This window comes from Dama dama, chromosome 6 (assembly GCF_033118175.1).
Source record: "Dama dama isolate Ldn47 chromosome 6, ASM3311817v1, whole genome shotgun sequence".
Lineage (NCBI taxonomy): Eukaryota > Metazoa > Chordata > Mammalia > Artiodactyla > Cervidae > Dama > Dama dama.
In genome coordinates this window covers 31895759-31920008 of record NC_083686.1, presented here as the reverse complement: position 1 = coordinate 31920008, position 24250 = coordinate 31895759, and the positions used below count along the sequence as shown (strand labels likewise).

General features: G+C 35.5%; 1 protein-coding gene across 3 annotated transcripts; it reads right to left on the bottom strand.

Annotated features, from left to right (window-relative positions):
• Positions 1 to 255: 255 nt before the first annotated feature.
• LOC133058544 (UDP-glucuronosyltransferase 2B4-like) lies at positions 256 to 20010 on the bottom strand. 3 transcript variants are annotated; one of them, XM_061145260.1, is made up of 7 exons: positions 19691 to 20001; positions 19281 to 19339; positions 18280 to 18428; positions 5352 to 5483; positions 4772 to 4859; positions 3475 to 3694; positions 256 to 532 (listed from the first exon to the last, which is right to left on the bottom strand). In XM_061145260.1, the coding sequence occupies exons 1-7, from the start codon at positions 19999 to 20001 to the stop codon at positions 256 to 258; spliced, it is 1236 nt and encodes a 411-aa protein (XP_061001243.1). The 3 variants fall into 3 exon arrangements, with proteins under 3 accessions (XP_061001243.1, XP_061001241.1, XP_061001242.1); XM_061145258.1 differs by having other exon boundaries at positions 19281 to 20010; XM_061145259.1 differs by lacking the exon at positions 19281 to 19339 and having other exon boundaries at positions 19533 to 20001.
• Positions 20011 to 24250: the final 4240 nt, after the last annotated feature.

Genomic DNA, 24250 nt, shown 5'->3' with positions numbered 1-24250 from the left:
AAATCAAAATGAATAAAATAAATATATGAATTTCAATATATACTCATATAGTTTTATTTTTATTTAACTTTCTCTGGCATGACATATTTCTACTCTTAAGCATAGAAAATCCCTTAAAAACTAATTCTGATCTGAGGTGCTAAACTGTGACTAGCCATTTTGTCACAGGAGGATGGGAGCCTTAACTCCTTCCTGTTGGAATTAGCTAGAAGAGTTCCAGCTATGGGTCATATCTGCTTCAGGCCTCACACACAGCTACTCCCTCTTCTTCTTTCCTGTTTTAAGAAACTTTCGGTAACAAAGCAGAAAACATTTTGTGATGACAAATGCCGCAGTTGCCACACATGCCAGCAGGAACCCAATCACGTCCAGAGAATGGTACTGGTACCAGGTGAGGTCGTGGATGGCTGGCCGCAGGTGCTGGGCTCCTTTGTGGCGCATGACGAACTCGATCCAGAAGACTGCTCGGTCCAGGGGCTTCATAGGCTGATCACGTTGAATGGTTGATAACCACATCACATTCTGTTTATATCTGAAGAAAAATCAGATAGACATAAGTTTATAGAATGAACTAGAAAAGATAAGTATGTAACATTTCATACAGATGGTAAAATTGAGTGTTTCATAGAGTGGAAGAAATACAGATTATTTCCCTCAGAGTTGATTAGAGACCTTAGCTTATGTAATACAATTTATTAAATGCATAGGATTTCAAGCCATGAAAAAAGAGGAAGTTGGAAAAAGAAGCATTTGCAATTTAAAGAATGAATGAATGAAATCCCAAAGGCCAGAAAAGAGAAAGGAAATACATATTTTGAGTGTTCGAAGTTTGACCTATGCAGTAAGGAGTTGGTAATAGATTTTAAAATACTATCATAATCCAGAAATAGGAGACATATCCATGATGAGATTCAGGGGCATGTCCAGGAAGTGCTGGTCAGGAGTTGATGTTGACATCATATTAGTGAGTGAAGTAATGTTTAGAAGTGTGGAATGAAGTGCCTTGGTTTGAATCTTAACTCTGATTGCTTGCTTTTTTTTCATTGTTAAATGGAATGTTAGGAATAGTATCTTTTCTGATTATCTGGAGGAAAAATTGATTCTTAGGGATATTCTTGGGCTTCCCTCCTAGCTCAGTTGGTAAAGAGTCTGCCTACAATGCAGGAGGCCCTGGTTCAATTCGTGGGTTGGGAAGATCCTCTGGAGAAGGGATAGGCTACCAACTCCAGTATTCTTGGGCTTCCCATGTGGTTCAGCTGGTAAAGAATCTCCCTGCAAAGTGGGAGACCTGGGTTCGATCCCTGGGTTGGGAAGATCCCCTGGAGAAGGGAAAGACTATAGGGAGCCTGGAGTGTGAAGTCAAGTGGGCCTTAGGAAGCATTACTATGAACAAAACTAGTGGAGGTAATAGAATTCCAGCTGAACTATTTCAAATCCTAAAAGATGATGCTGTTAAAGTGCTGCACTCAATATGTCAACAGATTTGGAAAACTCAGCAGTGGCCACAGAACAGAAAAAGTTGTTTTCATTCCAACTCCAAAGAAGGGCAATGCCAAAGAATGTTCAAGCTACCATACAGCTGTGCTTATTTCATATATTAGCAAGGTTATAACCAAAATCCTTCAAGCTGGACTTCAGCAATGTGAACCAAGAACTTCCAGATGTACAATCTGGGTTTAGGAAAGGCAGAGGAACCAAAGATCAAATTGCCAACATTTGCTTGATCATGGAGAAAGCAAGTGAATTCCAGAAAAACATCTAGTTCTACTTAATTGACTATGCTAAAGGCTTTGACTGTTTGGGTCACAACAAAATATGCAAAATTCTTAAAGAGATGGGAATACCAGACTACCTTACCAATCTCCTAAGAAACCTGTATGGAGGTCAAGAAGCAGTAGTTAGAACCAGACATGGAAAAACAGACTACTTCAAAATTGGGAAAGGAGTATCTCAAGACTCTATATTGTCACCCTGCTTTTTTAACTTCTATTCAGAGAACATCATGTGAATTGACAGACTAGATGAATCACAAGCTGGAATCAAGTTTGTCAGGAGAAACATCAAAAATCTCATATATGCAGATGAGGTTACCACTCTAAGGGCAGAAAGAGAAGAGGAACTAAAGAGCCTCTTCAAGAGGGTAAAAGAGGAGAGTGAAAAAGCTGATTTAAAACTCAACATTCAAGAAACTAAGATCATGGCATCAGGTCCCATCACTTCAAGGCAAATAGAAGGGGAGAAAGTGAAAGCAGTGCCTTTAAAAAAAGCAGATTTTATTTTCTTGGGCTCCAAATTCACTGCGGATGGTGACTGCAACCACAAAATTAAAAGATGTTTGCTGCTTGGAAGAAAAGCTATGACAAACCTAGATAGCATTTTAAAAAGCAGAGGCATCACTTTGCCAACAAAGGTCTGTGTAGTCAAAGCTATAGCTTTTCAAGTAGTCATGTACAAATATGAGAATTAGACCATAAAGAAGACTGAAGGCCAAAAAATATGTTTTTGAATTACGGTGCTGGAGGAGACTCTTGAGAGTCCCTTGGACTGCAAGGAGATCAAGCCAGCCAATCTTAAAGGACATCAACCCTGAATATTCACTGGAAGGACTGATGCTGAAACTGAAGCTTCAATACTTTTGCCACCTGACGTGATGGGCAGACTCATTAGAAAAGACCTTGATGCTGGGAAAGATTGAAGACCTGTTTTATAAAAAACACAGTGGAAGCACTGCATTTTTGAGAAGAGGGCAGGGATTCAGAAATATTTTTGTAATACAATAGGGAAAGACTATAAAGAAGTACAAAGTGAAAGTGTTAGTTGTTTAGTCATGTCTGACTCTTTGCGACCCCACCAACTGTAGCCCACCAGGCTCCTCTGTCCATGGAATTCTCCAGGCAAGAATACTGGAGTGAGTTGCTATTCACTTCTTCCGGGGATCTTTCTGATCCAGGGATTGAACCCAAGTCTCCTGCATTGCAAGCAGATTCTTTACTTTCTGAGCTACCTGAAAAGTCCTAATGTAATGGGAATTTGAGATGAATTATGTCACGGTGATTTACTAAAATTAAACCATCTTAGAAGAATTTAAAACATTTGTGGATTTTACATGCTGAAAGAAAGTATGCAGATGAGTACTCATAACATTCATGGTTCCCTACTTTAGCTTTGTTCTCAGTTCTTCCTCTTAATCCTTGTTACCTTTGAGGGATTCTTCTCAATCTAATAAGTTCTTTCAAAATTTATCCACCATCCTTGAGCCTTTGACAAACCTTTTCCCTACAACCATGGAAAAAACTTAAGGTGACACAGTAGGCTATTGTTGACTGTTTTCAAAGCATTGAGCAAAATCTTACTCCTCTGTTTTTATGTGACAACCCCTTGCTGCCTCCAATGTCTTCCCAAGAGAACGTCTCTAGAAATAATTTATAGTAATATATATTATACATGTACATAAACATATATACATATACTCACGAGGGATTATTAATGACTTCGTTCAATGCATTAAACAAATCTCTTGTTGACATTGTTTCCAAGTCCAATTTGACAGCTGCTCCCTTGGCCTTCATATGAGCGATGTTATCAGGTTGATCAGCAAACAAAGGAAGGCCCACCATAGGGATCCCATGGTAGATGGCCTCGTAAATGCCATTGGTTCCACCATGAGTTATAAAGGCTTTGGTTTTTGGATGACCTAGGATTGAATGAATTTCAGTAAAATTATTAACTGAGTCTTAGAAATAAAATGAGTACTAGAAGGCACTGAAAGAAGCAGTGTATTTTAGATAACAGATGACTATACACAGGAAACTTCATTTAAATTGCTATCAGAACCCTGAGCAAGAATCCGCCACTTCTCCTGGAGAGGTTAAGTGAAGGTTTCCTAAAAGAAGAACTTTGTCACTTGAACTTCATAAACTCAAGATTGGCAGGTAAACAAATTGAAAGAACATTCTGGGTAAAAGAAACCACATGAACAACAATCACATCAAAACAGACAAACAGGGAGGGGATGTCAGAAATATAGTCTATTAAAGAAATCCTGAAGACATTTAGTTTGATAGGAAGGGTTTCAAGTCCAAAGGAAGGGTAATACTAGTGGTAATGGAACCCAAGGATGGAAAATCTGTATTTTATCATAAAATGTGTAATTTTTCAAGAAAAATATTGTGATACAAATGAAGTTATATATTTAACAGGAACAGACTCACAGATTTAGAGAATGAATTAATTCTTATCAGGGGGGAAGTGTGGGGTGGGGAGGGACAGACGAGGTTTTGGATTGACAGGTACACACAGCTATATTTAAAATAGGTAACCAATAAGATTTTACTATAAAATAAGATTATATATATATATATATATTTTATTATATAAAATAGAGAACTACTGGTAATAAAAGATGAGCTGTTATGTTTTATTAGCATTTAAAATATCCCTATAGAGTGGATAAGTGTAAAGACAGATTTCAGAGACAGAACAACAACCCACAAAGTTATTTACAATTTCACTGTGAGAAGTAATTACAGTTAAAATAAAGATTTTTGATTTGGGCCATAAGAAATGTATTCTGTATAATGACATGAGAATTTTTATAGTTTATTTATTTATTTATTTATTTTGCCTAAGGCTGGAAATAACAAGGAGGAAGTAACTTTTTCTTTTCGAGTTTTTCAATAATAAATACTCAATAAGTTTGTTTCGTGTTGAAGTACTATCAATCTGCTCAGCTGTTATTCTTGTTTTCAATGTTTGTTCTACCAAGTCTCACCAAGCAGGTCATTCTGAGGGATCCAGTCATACAGCCGAGTATTGGGTCCTAAGGTGTCTGGTTTTTTGCCACTGTATCTCCATAGCACCTGTTAGAGTAGAGGAAATACCTTATTTCATAAGTTGAACTTCACAGTTCTAGCATTAGAATTTTGTACAGGTTTAAAGACATCTAGGTAAATGTCTTGTGTATGACAGATAAAGAAATAAGGATCAGAGATTTTAAGTAAAAACTACTAATGCATTGGCCTGAACAGGAACACACACATTTTACATACTTAATTGTTATGTTAAATCAGGTACGGCATACAGTCAGATTTCACACATGATGCCATAGACAAATGAGATTTTCCTTGACAAATTTAACTATTTAAGAAATTGTTAGGTGGTCTTGATTCTATTGCCAAAATATTAGTGGCAAATTACTAATAATCTACATGTTTATTTTGAGATAAGTTAGAGCTATCATAATAGTTTTTTTTTTTTTTTTTTTTTTTTTGCAGGACATATTTGTAATCAGATCTTTTACATTATTTAAGAGACTCATTAAATAGTTGACACTTTTAAATTACTATATGTACCTTTTGTGGAATCTGGGCAAGGGCTGATGCAATTGTATTAGCTCTTTCTTCTGTCATGTTAGTGATCATTGACCCCAAAGTAAACACCACAATACCATTTTCTCCAGAGCTCTGGACAAACTCTTCAATTTCCTATAAATAAGAGTTTGGAAAAAAAAAAAAAAAAGAATTTGCTCCATCACAAAAGAGCAACAACATAGCAAACATTACTTAAAGGATGCCTACAAACATCTAAGGAGAGAAAATCTAATCTTTTTTTTTTTTTCATTTATTTTTATTAGTTGGAGGCTAATTACTTTACAATATTGTAGTGGTTTTTGCCATACATTGACATGAATCAGCCATGGATTTACAAAATTATTAGAGTAGTGGCTTTTAAAATAGTATAGTAAAATACACATAAGATAAATTTGCCATCTTAATCACTCCTAAATGATTCAGTCAAGTCAAGTGTTAGTCAAGTCAAGTGTTAGTCAGTCATGTCTGACTGTGACCCCATGGGCTGTATCCTACCAGGTTCCTCTGTCCATGGAATTCTCTAGGCAAGAATACTGAAGTGGGTTGCCATTGCATTCTCCAGGGGGATCTTCCTGACCCAGGGATTGAACCCAGGTCTCCTGCAATGCAGGCAGATTCTTTATCAGATGAGCTACCAGCGAATCCATTATGGTTCAGTAGTGTTAAGTATATTCATGTTGTGCAACCAGTCTCCAGAAGTCTTCATCTTGAAAGACTGGAAGTCTGATCCCACTAAGAAACTCCATTTTCTTCTTTCTCCAGCCTCTGGCAAACTTCCGTCCTCTCCATGTTTCTACAAATTTGATTAGTCTCTATACCTTGTATAAGTTGAATTATTTAGTATTTGACTTTTTGGACTGTCTTATTTCATTTAAAGTTCACCCATGGTGTTCCACGTGCCATATTTCCTTTCAATGGCTGAATAATATTTTATTGTTTGTAGATACCACATTTTGTTTATGGATTTATCTATTGATGGACACTTGAGTTGCTTCACTCCTTTGGCTCTAGTGGATAGTGCTTTCATGAGTATGGTGTGCAAATATCTCATTGGGATCCTCATTTCAATTCTTTTTGGATATGCCCAGAAGAGGAATTGCTGGATCATATGGTCATTTATTTTTGGAGGAAACTCCGTAATGTTTTAAGTAATGGGTGTTTTTATTTTTTTTTCCACCAGAGCTAATTTTTGAGGTCCTTTGAAAGAAGATGTGTCATATGAGGTCAATTTTTTCTATTGTGTGTGTTTGTGCACTTGTGTGTATGTACAAGTAAGAAATAAGATACAGCCAGTACACAATAGTGATGAGGTGTTTTGTCTGACTCTTTGCAATCCTATGGACTGCAGCCCACCAGGCTCCTCTGTCCATGGGGATTCTCCAGGCCAGAATACTGGAATGGTTTGCCATGTCCTCCTTCAAGGGATTTTCCCAACCCAGGGATTGAACCCAGGTCTCCAGCATTGCAGGTGGATTCTTTACCATCTGAGCCACCAGTGATGAGGAGATACTGTTAAACAATTACTGTTTAGACTGAGACTACTGTTAGATTCAGACTCTTCATCTATAATGTTATTAATTATTAACATAGATTCTTGGAAGAAAGCTACACTCCAGGATTTACCTCACCCTTATTTTTTTTTTTTTTTTTATTATAGTCCTACTAAATTGTTTTCTTTTTCCAGGCAGAATTATTTTAGCATAGTCATTCGTATTTCATTTCCATGGCTATTAGCACTGAAAAAAATTATGATTAGAATCACTTTATGTCTGTCATTCTATAGCTCTATAATCCTTGTTCCTTATTTTAAATTTTGTCACAATTTTCCTAACTCTCTCTATGTATTACTTATCAGTGACAGTGAGGAGTCTGGTATTGTAGTTTGAAGTTTCTGTGAAACAGTCTGATAGGGACTATTTATAACCCAATAGTCTCATACTATGAGATCTTTTATAACCCAGATGTGTACTTGTGTACTCACATATTTGAATAATCTTATCACTGGTTTTGTTTACATATGATACCCTTTGCCATGAACTAATTTTGTGTAATTGATGTCACAGTAGGATTGTGCAACGGCTTTGAGGGACCATCATCATCATTACCTCACTGAGTTTCCCAGGGAGCATCTTTCCCACAGTGAGAGAAGCGCCTCAGGGCTTTCTGCAGCAGAGATCTGGTCATGTTCTGAGTAGTCGACATCAAACTAAACAGCTCCTGGAGAAGCTGTATTCACTTGGCATTGTTTCATAATTATTTTGTCACTTTGTCCTTCATACTTTTCCAAGTAAAAAATCATTACTCTCCACACTAAAATAATTCCACATCATTTGGTGCACTTCATTACAAAAAAAAAAAAAAAAAAAAGTAGAGGCAAAAATTTTCCTGGATATTTGGTCAAAATCATATATTCATCTTTTAAATTTCTCTTTTCTGTTTCAAACTCATTATTCTTTTCTTTCTGGAAAACAATGACCCAACTCTTTCACCATAAAGTATTTATTTTCTGATCATAACCATTGTCATTAAACTTCTTTTAAAAAGCATATTTTACAGGAAGAATAAGATTTTTTTCAAACTTTAACCTTGCTGACTATATTATGCAGTACATTGTTTGAAAGTATAATGTCACCCTGATATCAGTTTCAATATTAAGTTCACTGAATTTTCCTATGATTTAATGTGGTCCATCCAGGTATTGTATTTCCAGGGACCTGTAGCAGCTTTTAAAGTTACCTGTCTTCATTGTTTTGTCATTCTCTTACTACCTAAAGCTGCTTGTCTTTTCCGTGGAAAATGGATCCCTATCATATTATTGGAGAAGTTCCTTTATTTAATAATTAATCACTGATATGGACTGTTTATTCTCACTTTTAGACATCTTTATGAAAATAATATGAGCCCATGGTGAAAAAAGTACGCAAAATACAAAAAATATATAAAAATAAGGTAAAATGTACTCATTTTCACTGTCAAGAAATAGTTTAAAATTTGTATGCTCATTTTAAAGGTGAAAAAGATTTTTTACATTTTACATAAAACATATTATTTAATGTGTATAATATATTGATTTGATGGATTTATATATTGTAATAGAATTGTCATTTTCATGATATTTCATGCCTCTATCATGCTGCATAATTATCATTTCTTTTTTGTGATTGGAATAATTAATTAAGATGTAGTCTCTTAGCAAATTTGACTATTATAATATAATATTGTTGTCTATATTCACTGTTCTCTCTCTTAGAGCTCCAGGATTTATTTTTCTATGAGAGGCAAGTTTGCACTCTTGAAAGACATCTTTTCTATTCTCCTACCCCACAGATCCTGGTAACCATCATATTAATATTACTGTCTGCTTTTAAAAGTTTGGCTTTAAAAGATTCCACATTTAAGGGATATCATATAGTATTTGGCTCTCTCTGTCTTTTCAAAAAATAAACAAAAATACCAAATTTTAGCTAGACTAACAAAAGAAAGAAAAAGACTCATATAAATAAAATTAGAAATGAAAGTGGAGACATTATAGCTGTTACTACAACTGCATAGGCTCTTAAGAAATTATTGTGTAGAATTATATACCAACAAATTACATTACCAAGAAGAATGAATAAATTTCTAGAAACACACAGTCTATCAAGACTGAATCAGGAAGAGCTGGAAAATCTTGACAAGTCATAATAGCTAAAGATATTCACTTAGTTTCAAAAACCTCCCAATGAAGAAAACCCCAGGACCTCAATGGCTTCACTGACAAAATAGATGAAATATTTAAAAAATAATTAATGCCAGTTCTTCAAAAACTCTTCCAAAAAATTGAAAAGAAGGAACGCTTCTGAAACTCATTCTACAAGACCAGTATTACCTTTATACCAAATCAATAAGGATATGAATATAGTTGCAAAAATTCTTATCCAAATATCTGCAAATCAAATTCAAGAGCACATTGAAAGGATTACATACTGTGACCAGATGAGATTTATTCCTTGGGTGTAAAGGATGGCTCAATGTACCTAAATCAATTAATGTAATATATTCCATTAATAAAATGAAATTTAAAAAACTTGTTCATGCTGATAGATGTGGAACAACATTTGACAAGAATCAACATTCTTTCCTGATAAAAACCCTCAATGCTGTGACTGTAGAAGGAAGATATTTCAACATAAGTCATATATAACAAACCCAAAGTTAGCATCATGTTCAACAGTGAAAATTTGAAAGCTTTTTCTCTAATATCAGGAACAAGACAAGGATGCCCACTCTCACACTCTCGTTACATATATTATAGTATTAGAAGTCCTAGCTAGAGTAACTAGGCAAGACAAAGAAATAAGACATTCAAGTCAGGAAGGAAGAGGTAAAATCATTTCTTTTGCAAGTGATATATATATTTTTAAATACAGAAAATCCCAGAGATTCAGCCAAAAACCTGAACTAATTGGCAACTTCAGTAAAGTTGTGGGATAGAAAATTAGCATAAGGAAATTAGTTGTATTAAAGTTCACATTATAAGGACTTTCCTGGTGGTCCAGTGATTAAGAATCCATCTGCCATTGCAGTGTACATAGATTCGATCCTTCATCTGGGAACTAAGGCCCCACATGCCACAGGCATCTAAGTCCATACATGAAAATGACCTAGCCTTCAAGCACAATGTACTTAAATCACACTGAATGTTATATGCTTTTAACAATTTTGTTAAATCTGATGCTTGAAACATATTTTAATTTGCATTTCCATGATTAACAGTGAGTTTGAAAAAAAATGTTAGATGGATTTCTAAATAATAATAATGAAACATCTGAAAAAAAAGCTATCCCATTCACAGTTGGATCAAAAATTAGAAAATAACTAGAAATAAGTTTAACCAATGAGATGAAAGATCTGTATAGTGATAACTACAAGACTTTGTAGAAAGAAATAGAATAAAGCACAAATAAATGTAAAGTCATCTTGTGTTCATGATCTCAAGAGGTAATATTTTTAAAATATTGACATGACCCAAAGCAAAGGCATCATATCTCACAATTTCAAATAGTACAAAACTATGATGTTTAAAACAATATGGCACAGGCCTAAAAAAGACAACTAGATCAGTGGAACAGAATACAGGATCCAGAATTGAAACCCTGCATTGACAGGGAAAGCCTTTGACAAAACTCAACATCCATTTATGATAAAGACACTCCAAAAAGCAGGCATAGAAGGAACATACCTCAACATAATGAAAACCATATATGATAAACCCACAGCAAACATTATCCTCAATGGTGAAAAATTGAAAGCATTTCCCCTAAAGTCAGGAACAAGACAAGGGTGCCCACTTTCACTACTACTATTCAATATAGTTTTGGAAGTCCTAGCCATAGCAATCAGAGAAGAAAAAGAAATAAAAGGAATCCAGATTGAAAAAGAAGTAAAACTCTCACTGTTTGCAGATGACTTCATGATCCTCTACATAGAAAACCCTAAAGACTCCACCAGAAAATTACTAGAGCTAATCAATGAATATAGTAAAGTTGCAGGATATAAAATTAGCATGCAGAAATCCCTTGCATTCCATACACTAACAATGAGAGAACAGAAAGAGAAATTAAGGAAACAATTCCATTTACCATTGCAATGAAAAGAATAAAATACTCAGGAATAAATCTATCTAAAGAAACAAAAGACATATATAGAAGACTAAAAAACACCAATGAAAGAAATCAAAGATGACACAAATAGATGGAGAAATATACTGTGTTCATGGATCAGAAGAATCAATACAGTGAAAATGAGTACACTACCCCAAAGCAATCTATAGATTTAATGCAGTCCCTTTCAAGCTACCAACAGTATTTTTCACAGAACTAGAACAAATAATTTCACAATTTGTATGCCTCGAATAGCCAAAGCAATCTTGAGAAGGAAGAATGGAACTGGAGGAATCAACCTGCATGATTTAAGACTATACTATAAAGTTACAGTCATCAAGATAGTATGATACTGGCACAAAGATGGAAATATAGATCAATGGAACAAAATAGAAAGCCCAGAGATAAATCCACATACCTATGGACACCTTATCTTTGATAAAGGAGGCAAGAATATACAACGGAGAAAAGACAATCTCTTTAGCAAGTGGTGCTGGGAAAACTGGTCAATCACATGTAAAAGAATGAAACTAGAACACTTTCTAAGACCATACACAAAAATAAACTCAAAATGGATTAAAAATCTAAATGTAAGACCAGAAACTATAAAACTCCTAGAAGAAAAACATAGGCAAAACACTCTCTGACATAAATCACAGCAAGATCCTCTATGACCCACCTCCCAGAGTAATAGAAATAAAAGCAAAAATAAACAAATGGGACATAGTTAAGCTCAAAAACTTTTGAATAACGATGGAAACTATAAGCAAGGTGAGAAGACAGCCTTCAGAGTGGGAGAAAATAATAGCAAATGAAGCAACTGACAAAGAATTAATTTCAAAAATATACAAGCCACTCCTGCAGCTCAATTACAGAAAAATAAACAACCCAATCAAGAAATGGGCCAAAGAACTAAACAGACATTTCTCCAAAGAAGACATACATATGGCTAACAAACACATGAAAAGATGCTCAATATCAGTCATTATCAGAGAAATGCAAATCAAAACCACAGTGAGGTAACATCTCATGCCAGTCAGAATGGCTGCTATCCAAAAGTCAACAAACATTAAATGCTGGAGAGGGTGTGGAGAAAAGGGAACCCTCTTACACTGTTGGTGGGAATACAGCCACTATAGAGAACAGTGTGGAGATTCTTTAAAAAACTGGAAATAGAACTGCCATATGACCCAGCAATCCCACTGCTGGGCTTACACACTGAAGAAACCAGAACGGAAAGGGACACCTATACCCTAGTGTTCATCACAGCACTGTTTACAATAGCCAGGACATGGAAGCAACCTATATATCCATCAGCAGACAAGTGGATAAGAAAGCTGTTGTACATATACACAATGTAATATTACTCAGCTATTGAAAAGAACGCATTTGAATCAGTTCTAATGAGGTGGATGAAACTGGAGCCTATTATACAGAGTGAAGTAAGTCAGAAAGAAAAACACCAGTAACAGTATATTATCATATGTACATGGAATTTAGAAAGATGGTAACTATATGCAAGACAGCAAAAGAGACACAGATGTAAAGAGCAGATTTTTAGACTCTGGGAGAAGGCGAGGGTGGGATGTTCTGAGAGAATAGTATTATATTACCATATATGAATGTATATTACCATATGTATGTATATTACCATATATGAAATATATCACTAGTCCAAGTTCAATGCCTGAAACAGGGCACTCAAAGCTGGTACACTGGGACAACTCTGAGGGATGGGATGGGGAGGGAGGTTGGAGGGGGATTCAGAATGGGGGACACATGTACACCCATGGCAGATTCATGTCAATGTATGGCAAAACCCACTACAATATTGTAATTAGCCTCCAATTACAATAAATAAATAAATAAAACACTGCATTTATAGTCAACTAATATTCAACAAAGGAGGCAAGAACATTCAATGAGGAAACTGGATAAACACACGTGAAAAAGTGAAATGAGACCCCTTTGTTACACCTGTCACAAAAATCAACTCAAAAGGAATCAGAGACTTAAAATAAGGCCAAACACTATAACACTCCTAAAAGAGAACATAGGGAGAAAGCTCCTTGACATTGGTTTTGGAAATATTTTCTTTGGAAATGACACCAAAACCATGACGAAAGAAAAAATCAACAAGTAGAACTACATGAAACTTATAAGCTTTTCCACCGTAAAAGAATCAACCAGATAAAAATATGCATAAAGAATGGAAGAAAAAATTTGCAAACCACATATTGAAGGGCCAATGTCATACATATATACATATTTATACATAATATGTATAAACATAGATTATATACATGTGCTGTGCTTAGTCGCTTAGTTGTGTTTGATTCTTTGTGACCCCATGGACTGTAACTGGCCATGCCCCTCTGTCCATGGAGATTCTCCAGGCAGTAATACTGGAGTGGGTTGCCATGTCCTTCTCCATGGGATCTTACCCACCCAGGGATTGAACCCGGGTCTCCCATATTATAGGTGGATTCCTTACCATCTGAGCCACCAGGGAAGCTCATTTTATATAAACTTCTAACAGGTGTGAGGTGATAGCTGTAGTTTTGATTTGAATTTCCTTGATAATTAGTGATGTTGAGCATCTTTTCACATACTTAATGGTCATTTAGATGTCTTCTTTGGAAAACTATTTTCTTTTTTCTCCATTCTTTAAATTTTTCTTTTATGTTGTATGATTTATATATATATGTATGTATGTATACTTACACACACACACACACACACACACACACACATATATATATACATATAGATCTTCCTGACCCAGGGATCAAACCAGGGTCTCCTGCATTGCAGGTGAATTCTTTACCATCTGAGCCACCAGGAAAACCATATATATATACATATGAATTACATTTATATGTAACTCATACAACACAGCAATAAAAATTTAGTTAAAGAATGGGGAAACAAATAAAATAGACAATTTTCCAAAGAAGACGTCTAAACGGCCATTAGGTATATGAAAAGATGCTCAACATCACTAATTATCAAGGATATTCAAATCAAAACTACAATGAACTATCACCTCACACCTGTTAGAAGTTTACCACCAGGAGGAGAAAACTGTTGGTGAGAACGTGGAGAAAATTGAATGCTTGTACATTGTCAGTGGGAATGTAAATTTATTAAGACACCATGGAAAACAAAACAAAGGTTTGTTTAAAAATAATTAAAAATAGGTCTACTATATGATCTGGTAATTCCAATTTTTGGTGCATATTCTGAAGAGATAAAAACAGGATAGCAAAGAGATATATATGCTCCCATGTTTGTGAAAGTCCACTCAGTCATGTCTGATTCTTTGCGACCCCCTGGACTATACAGTTCATGGAATTCTCCAGGTCAGAATACTAGAATGGGTAGCAGTTCCCTTCTCCAGGAGATCTTCCCAACCCAGGAATTGAACCGGGGTCTCCTGTATTGCAGGCGGATTCTTTACCAGCTGAGCTACCAGGGAAGCCCAAGTTTATTGTACCATTATTCACAGGAGTCAAGGGAAAGAATCAAGTAGCCATTAACGAATGAATACATAAAAGATGTGTATTCTAAATACACATACACACACAGAGAATGAGATATTATTCATCCATGAGAAAGAAGGAAATCCTGCCATTTTTGACAACATGGATGGGCTTTGAGGGCTTTATGCTAAAACTTGTGTTTTCATTTTAATTTTATTCCAGTCTTATAATGAAATACACATGTGACATATATTTTGAAAGTTCCTTTTTAGCTTATATTTTTATACCACAAGAAAACTGTGATCTTATTATATCTATATTTTCCAACTAAACCTCATACTATAGCCGATTGTGTGTAATTAAGTATTGTTTGATAAAATGATTGGCATGCTATGATATGTATACTATAATTTATTTAATAATCGCTTAATTTTGGATATTTAAATTACTTCTAGTGTTGTATTTTATGAATTACTGCCAAAAATATTGTTCTGTACATCTTTATTTTTCTCTGTATAGTCTCATGGGTGTAAACTATGAAATCAAAAGCTGTAAGCATTTTTAAGATTCTTGATGCATTTTTCCAAATGTCTTAATTCTTTAAACAAGAGAGAAGGGACGTATGTATAACCTATGGTTGATTCATGTTGATGTTTGGCAGAAACCAACACAATTCTGTAAAGCAATTATCCTGCAATTAAAAATTAAATAAATTTAAAATAAAAAAGATCATACATCATGGTCAAGTGGGCTTTATAAAAAAAATTACAGAAAATTTCTGAGAATCTAATAATGAATGGAAAAGTTAGGAGTTTGATGGAATAGTTTCTTTATATAATGAGATCTTCACAATCATTGGCTTGGATTTAAATCTTGTTTTCAACTTAATAACAACAGCTACTAGTTACCGTTATCCTACTATTCATCTTTTCTTTTTTCTTATTCCTCTACAGATTCTTGCTTACCTTCATAAGGAATTCTTTGTAATTTTAAAGTATGGGAAGTTTTCAGATTCAAGAGATGCAAATCATTTGCTCTTTAGTGTCTGGGCAGAATTTATGGTACTTGTACATGCAGTTTATATTTTTCCTGTGCTCATTCTCTTAGACAGCTATGATGTTGAAATGCACATTCCTAAAGGGAGCTTTACTGAGCTTTTCTTTAGTGTAGGTGTAGACACAAAACAGTTGTCCTAATAAACTTAGTGATCTTTTTTAATCTGTAAATTGTAAAACCCTGGGACTGCAAATGAAGACTGGTTTAAATGTTGATATGAAAGCTAGGAAGTGCTGAATTTGACTGTAAAAACTGTTAAGTCATACATTTATATTGTTGAAGAATGGTCTACTTTAGCTAGAGCACTGGTGAAGAGCTGCAATCCTTTGTAAAGAATTTTAGCATTTCATCTTGGTTATCTGATAGCCAAACCTTAAAAAAAATTCTTAACATTAAAAACTTTTAAATTGAATGTCTTAAATTATATTTTACCTTAAATTTTATTAAATGTATTATTATTTAATTACTTTTATTTTTTAATTAAAAAACTTTACTTTTAAACAACTCCTTGGGATATATACTTTCTAGGACTTTGCTAGATTATATTGATATAATCTTGATGTATTGGAAAACCAGTTTCCACTAGCTTAGAAATTAGATCCAAGTGGCTGGTATACATTGGGTTATTGATAATATGGAATAGCAACAAAATTAAAATGATTACAATAGTTAATATTTCTTTTGACTCACTGAATAAGTGCCAGAGGCATTTGTTTCATACTAACAAATATTTTTCCCCATGATAATATGAAGTTGATTCTATTATTATAAGAGTTAGTGTGGTCATATCTCTATGAATATCATAGTCAAGTTTTGCATTATTGTTGCCTGTAATTCACAGCAAACTGCTCAGTGGTGTCCCTTTCCACTCTTGCCCCTTTACAAGGCAACCCAGTGACTAAATCCTGTGTGTGATTTTTTTGGTAAGGTGATCATCTCTCTCCCTCTCTTTACCCTTTTAGCTTTCTCCCTACTGCTCCTACTAGATGCTTCAGTTCAGTTCAGTTCAGTTCCTCAGTCATGTCTGACTCTTTGTGACCCCCACAGACTGCAGCACACCAGGCCTCCCTGTCCATCACCAACTCCTGGAGTTTACTCAAACTCAGGTCAATTGAGTTGGTGATGCCATCCAACCACCTCATCCTCTGTCGTCCCCTTCTTTTCCCACTTTCAATCTTTCCCAGCATCAGTGTTTTCCATATCAGGTGGAAAGTATTGGAGTTCTTCACATCAGGTGGCCAAAGTATTGGAGTTTCAGCTTCAGTATCAGTCCTTCCAATTAATATTCAGGACTGATTTCTTTTAGGATGGACTGGTTGGATCTCCTTGCAGTCCAAGGGACTATCAAGAGTCTTCTCCAACACCACAGTTCAAAAGAATCAATTCTTTGGCACTCAGCTTTCTTTATAGTCCAACTCTCACATCTATACATGACTACTGGAAAAATCATAGCCTTGACTAGACGGACCTTTGTTGGCAAAGTAATGTCTTTGCTTTTTAATATGCTGTCTAGGCAGGTTATAACTTTCCTGCCAAGGAATAAGCATCTTTTAATTTCATGGCTGCAGTCACCATCTGCAGTGATTTTGGAGCACCCCAAAATAAAGTCTGTCAATGTGTGGCAAAAACCGCTACAATATTGTAAAGTAATTAGCCTCCAACTAATAAAAATAAATGGAAAAAAAAAATAAAGTCTGCCACTGTTTCCCCATCTATATGCCATGAAGTGATGGGACCAGATGACGATCTTAATTTCCTGAATGTTGAGCTTTAAACCAACTTTTTACTCTCCTCTTTCACTTTCACCAAGAGGCTCTTTAGTTCTTTTTCACTTTCTGCCATAAGGGTGGTGTCATCTGCATATCTGAGGTTATTGATATTTCTCCCAGCAACCTTGATTCCAGCTTGTGCTTCATCCAGCCCAGCGTTTCTCATGATGTACTCTGCATACAAGTTAAATAAGCAGGGTGACAATATACAGCCTTGACGTACTCCTTTTCCTATTTGGAACCAGTCTGTTCCATGATTACTTGTCTCTTAACTCACCTCTCTGGCATTATCATCTGTCTCTTTACTCAGTCTCTTCACATTGAAACTAAACTTGGACTTCTTTGGTACTGTCATTACTATACTACCAGCTTTCCTTTTGAGTCTTCCTCCACACCTTCCTTATCCCTTATACTTATTCCTGAACATCCTTCAGATCTCAATCTTAATATCTATCAGTGCTTCAGAGACACTTTCTGTAATTCATGCTGGATGTTTCCTTATTACTGTGGTCTTCCCTTATTATAACAATTTTCACACAATTTTTATTACTCATTGGTATTCTATGTTTCCAGTAGAGTGGCTGGTGGCAGAAACTGTATCTACACCATTTCTCTGCACATTAGCACTTGCTTCTAGAATATGCTAGTCATTTTAAAAATTATTCTTTTTATTTTATAATTCTCCTAAATATCATTCTTTACTCTGTGCTGAATAATGAAGGTCATATTTTTACTGTCATAGTCTCAAATTCTCCCACTGATCCCACTTTATTCTGTATTGATACTGAAATTTAGATACTTGTGTTGCTATAGAAATAAATATATGAGTTTCTAATTGGCAGGTCATTATCTAGCATTCCACATCTCTCTCATTATAACTGAGCATTCTAAATAAAGAATGTAGGATTACTCTTTTCAAAAATGCAATGTAAACAAAACACAATAAACAGGAATAGGTAACCTTAGGCAGGGGTTTGGCAGGTTTGCAGTGAAGGCCTCCAACGAATTCAAAATTTGGTAGTAGTGGGTGAGGAAATTGAAAATCCCAGTAGGTTCGAATGAGCCATATTTCAGCTTTTCCCATTGTCTCTGATAATGTAGTCTGTCTTCCTACAATGAAAAGCAAAAACAACAAGAATTAGATGAAATGATAAAATTGTCATGTGAGTATATTAGCTAATTTTTTGAAAGGAGCTTGAAATGATATAGTCAATATATTTGAAAGTGTGTATATTCTGGTAAAGCAAATAAACATGTATGTGTATAGTACATGTCTTCCCTGGTGGCTCATTGGAAAAGAATCCACCTGTCAATGCAGGAGACATGGGTTCAACCTCTGGGTTGGGAAGATCCCCTGGAGAATGAAATGGCAACCCACTCAAGTATTCTTGCCTGGGGAATCGCATGGATGGAGGAGCCTGGCATGCTGCAGTCCATGGGGTTGCAAAGAGTTGGACCCAACTTAATGACTAAGCAACAACAGTGGCGTATAATAGATCATATCATGTCCTGTCACATTATATAATAGAACATAACATAATACAGAAGCCGAGGTACACAAATAGAAAAAAAAATTCTAAATGCTACCTAGATACTTGTGCTACAGATATTTGTATATTTCAATCTATATGTCTTCTTTTACTGAGACATTTTATGAGGTTTTTAGTGACTTTTTTTACATTAAAAAAGGAAGTTCAGTCATATGGATATATAACTGCTCGGAAAATTCCTAAGTGCTTCAAATTTGTGGTTTATGACTTCCTGAAGTGTCTGGACAAGTAATGGGCAACAGGGTTATACCTTATTCTATAATTTAATATTTTTATATACTTATTAGATAATTTTATATTTTCATTTTGTTGTTTCACTTATGAGACAAAATTTTGTAACTTTATACAAATTCATTTTCCAAGGCACTAGGAAAGTTAGGACTTCATGCTACCAATTAAAAACATGACTTACCTAGTACTTCACTGTAAAATTGATTCCATTTCTTCTCATTAAATGTCTGGAACCAAAAGTCAAAATAAAGTACATATATCATATTTTTTACCCTCTCCATGAATGTCATTTGATCACTTAATTCTGACATAACAACAGGTACATAGGATGGTGGAAATGAAAGCCCCCCACTATACTTTTCAAATGAAAAACCAGGAGAGAAGCGGAGACTGTACACTAAAGGTACTTTAAGTATCTCAGCTAGCAGTTCACCACAGGGTCCAATGGCATCTGCAAGAATGACATCAAAACTTGATTCCTGTAGTTTTGTTATAAGTTTCTTGTTTGAAACAAGTTCTTTACACATCTTCATAGTAACATCAGAATATTCCCAAAATAAACTTTGCACTGCTGAAAAATATGACAAAAATGAATCTTTTTCCATATATGTCCATTTCTCAAGCAAACACTGTAAAATATACTGAAAATCATCTTTAGTTAAAGATACAGGGAAATTCTCAAATTTAATACCAAATTCTTTTTTGGTATTAATGAAAATGGAAGCTGAAGATGTCATAACAGTCACCTCATGACCCCTTGAGACCAGTTCTTCCAGAATTGTCTTTATATTTATCCAATGACTATATTCCATTGGCCACACAAGCACCTTTCCACAATTTCCAGAGTTGAAGTAGCAAGTCAGCTGTAGCAGCAGCAGAAATGAGAGCCATTTCATAGACATCATATTCATATGCAGAACTTTTCAAAAATTGCTGTATCCTTTTGCCATCATTCATGTTTATATCCAAGGAGAAATTGATCATGATGTTAAATTATAACTCCTATGCCTCTAGTAGTGACTTTATATGAGCAGTCAGCAGTTGTGGAAAGCAAGTGAAATGGTAAAGTGTAGAATAGTTCATGTTTATACAATGTGTTTAATTTTGTTTTCTCAATGCTGTCACCCATCCAAAAAACAAAGACCTTGCACATGCAGATCAATTATATTGTGTAAGAGAGAAGACTAGTGTAAAAACAAAAGCAAGTAAGAGTTTCTCCTATCTGCAGTCTCCTTGACATGGAATTAAAGATAAGGAGACAGCAATAAGATGGAAACTTGGGAATTTCTGACACTTGTATCCCTTACAAAAACAACAAAAGCAATAAATGAACAACTACAAACTAATATAAATTACTTTGGGAAAGTTCTGGACTACAATGAAGACATTTCAGAAGCTCTGCAGATTGCAAAACCTGAGGATGACTGTGCAGAAAAGCTTGGAAAGATTTTACCTACATTACCCCATCCTCTAGTTCAAAGGAACTTGGCACCAGCAGAGATTCCTTCCAAGGGATTTCACCCTGTAGGGGAAAGGACAGCAAGAGAATTCCAGTGAGTCTCACCATTATAGACGTGTGCAGATTTTAGACACTGAGGACTTATAGTCTTCAGCAGCACTGATTCCATTTGACAGAGCTGCCCAGAGTCCTTGCTTTTACATCTTTCTTGAGGCTGGAAATGTCACTGTGGTGAGACCTGACCTTGGGGCCCCACCACTCCTGTACCCTGCGTGCCATGGATGAGATGTCATAGTGCTTTGACTTCTATGAGATTGGAACTGTTGCTCTGTGCCCTGCCCCCTGGTACTAAGTTAGTGCTTTGTCTGGCCATAACTAGGGCAATGCTGCTATTTATTTGGACCTAACTCTGTATTCCTAGTTGTGGCTTCGAGTGGCTATTACGTAGGTTGAGCTGCTGCTATTTTATACACCATTTCTGAGTTCTAAGTCAGAATGGTTTTAGCCTATCATTGCTGGGGTAAAGTGCCACTTAAAACTTAACATTAAAAAAAACTAAGATCATGGCATCTGGTCCCATCACTTCATGGCAAATGGGGAAAAATAGAAACAGGGGCAGATATTTAATTTCTTGAGCTCAAAAATCACTGTGGATGGTGACTGCAGCCATGAAATTAAAAGACACTTGCTCCTTGGAAGAAAAGTTATGACAGACCTAGACAGCATATTCCAAAACAAAGATATCACTTTGCTGACAAAGGTCCATATAGTGAAAGCTATGGTTTTTCCAGTCGTCATGTGCAGATGTGAGAGTTGGACCATAAAGAAGGCTGAGTGCCTTCAAACTGATGCTTTCAAATGATGGTGCTGGAGAAGACTCTTGAGATCCCTTGAATAGCAAGGAGATCAAACCAGTCAATCCTAAAGGCAATCGACCCTGAATATTTATTGGAAGGACTGATGCTGAAGTTGAAGCTCCAATATTTTGGCCACCAGAGATGAGGAGCCGACTCATTAGAAAAGACCCTGATGCTGGGAAAGATTGAGGGCAGAATGAGAAGAGGGTGACAGAGGATGAGATGGTTGGATGGCATCCTCAATTCAATAGACATGAGTTTGACCAAACTCTGGGAAATGGTGAAGGATAGAGAAGCCTGGCGTGTTGCCTGTTGTTCACTGGATTGCATAGTTGGTTGGACATGACTGAGTGAGTGAACAGCGAAATCAAAGTGCTGCTACTCTGCTCCTCACCCTGGGTCCTAGTCAGGGTTCTGATCCACCATTACTATGGCCACACTGCTGGGGCTCTGCACCCCACACCGTGGATTTGGCCTGTGGCTTTAACAGGCTATCACTGGGAACACGTTGCTGCTGCTCTGAGACTTTCACTAGGGCCAGAATTGGAATCTTGGCCCATCACCCCCAGGCTTTGCTGCTATAGAACCCTGGACCCCAAGGACCTAAGCCATTGTTGAAGCCTGTCATCTCAAGGTCTATAATACCACTGACTCCCCCAAATATATTATCTATATGTCAAATGCCTAGGACTAGAGTTCTATACATTTTTTTTACATGCTTGCTTTTTATGTTTATTAAGAGAAAGAAGGAGACGATATATATGCACTTACACGGTCTTGTATCTTCATCAACGCATTTGCTTTAACGTGGAGATTGGAATTGCAATCTAAGTTTACTTCCTTCAGTTTGAAGAATTCCCTTCAATTTTTCCTATAGGGCAGATTTCCCAGCAATGAATTTTTTTGGTAGGACAAAGCGGGGGGAGAGGTATATCTATCTTTTGATCTCCTTTTTGAGAGGTAGTTTGCTTGATACAGAACTTTTGGTTGACAGTTTTGTCTTTCAGCACTTTGAGTATGTCATCGCACCGCCAGAGAACATCCAATGTTTCTTTTTTTTTATAATGACATCATTGTGGTCTATTTTACTTTCATTTTCTCTTTTTAAAATTTTTTAAAAATTATTTTTATTTATTCAGTTTTGCCTTCACTGGGTCTTCATTGTTTTTTTTTTTTTTTTTTTTTTTTTTTTTTTGTTTTTTTTTTTTTTGCTTCAGGCTTTCTCTGGTTGAGGCTAGTGAGGATTACTCTTCATTTTAGTATGTGTGCCTCTCATTGTGGCGACTTATCTTATTGCAGACACAGGCTCTAGGGGTATGGGCTTCAGTAGTTGCAGTACTTGGGCTTAGTAGTTGTGGCGTGTGGGCTCTAGTGTGCCACCAGGAGAAGTCCTCCATCATTTTTTTTTAAAACATTTTATTTTATATTGGAGTGTGACTAATTAACCATGTTGTGATAATTGCAGGTGGAAGGTGAAGGGACGGAGCTATATATATATATATGCATGTATCCATTCTCCCCCAGACTCCTCTCCCATTCAGGCTGCCACATAACATTGAACAGAGTTCCCTGTGTGATACAGTAGGACCTTGTTGGTTATCTATTTTAGGTATAGGAGTGTATACATGTTGATCCCAAATGCCCTATATCTTCCCCCTGTTCTTTCCCTCTGGCAACTATATATTTATTCTCTAGTTCTGTGAGTCTGTTTTCTAAATAAGTTCATTTGTATAATTTCTTTTTAGATTCCACATATAAGGGATGTCATATGATATTTCCCCTTCTTTGTCTGATTTCACTTTGTCATACTTCACTCAGAATGACAATCTCTAGTTCCATCCATCCATATAGCTGCAAATGGCATTTTTTCATTCTTTTTAATGTCTGAGTAATTGTCCATTGTATATATGTACCATATTTTCTTAAACTTTCCTCTGTTGATGGACATTTAGGTTGCTTCCATGTCTTGGCTATTGTAAACAGCATGAGCATCATTGTTTCTGCTGAGATATAAATAGTGTCTTTTTGGTGTTCACAAGTATGGATAAATTTCTTTTAGCGCTTCAACATTTTCTGTTTTCAGTTTTCAACATTTCACTGGTGTCTGTGTATGGCTCTCCTCTGTTTATCCTACTTGGAATTGGTTGAACGATTGGGATATGCTAGATAAATGCTTTTCATCATATTTGGGATATTTTCAGGCATTATTTTTAAAAATACTGTTCTATGCACTCCCATTTTGTGTATGTTAACAAATACTTCATAAGACATATTTAAAAAATGGGAAAATGTGAACTGCATTGGGGAAAAGGCAAGCAATATGATCTGCCTGTGAGAAGTAATGATTGGCTCTAACACAGAAAAACTTCAAAGTACTATTGAAGAAATTTTGAATGGCACTCCTATTTTGTGTATGTTACTGTGCTTGATTATGTCCCACAGATTTCAATACTTCTGCTCCTTTTTCTTCATTCATTTTTCCCATTGTTCCTTGGATTTTATTATCTTACTGATTGATATTCAAGTTTGCAGGTTTTTTAAAGATCAACTTTTTCAAAGCTATTGTTGACATCCTCTAGTGAATTTTTTATTTTGTATATTTTAATTTTCAACTTCAAAATTTCCATTTTTTACTTTTTCAAAATATGAATTCTATCTCTTGCTTAAAGACTATCAGATGGAACATGGATATTATAACTCTTTTACTTTTTAAACATGGTTTCCTTAAAGTAGATGAGTACTTCCAATAATTAATCCATTTCTTCTAAGTTGTCCATTTCGTTGAGACATCACAATAGTCTCTTATAGTCATTTATATTTTTATTTTAGTTTCTA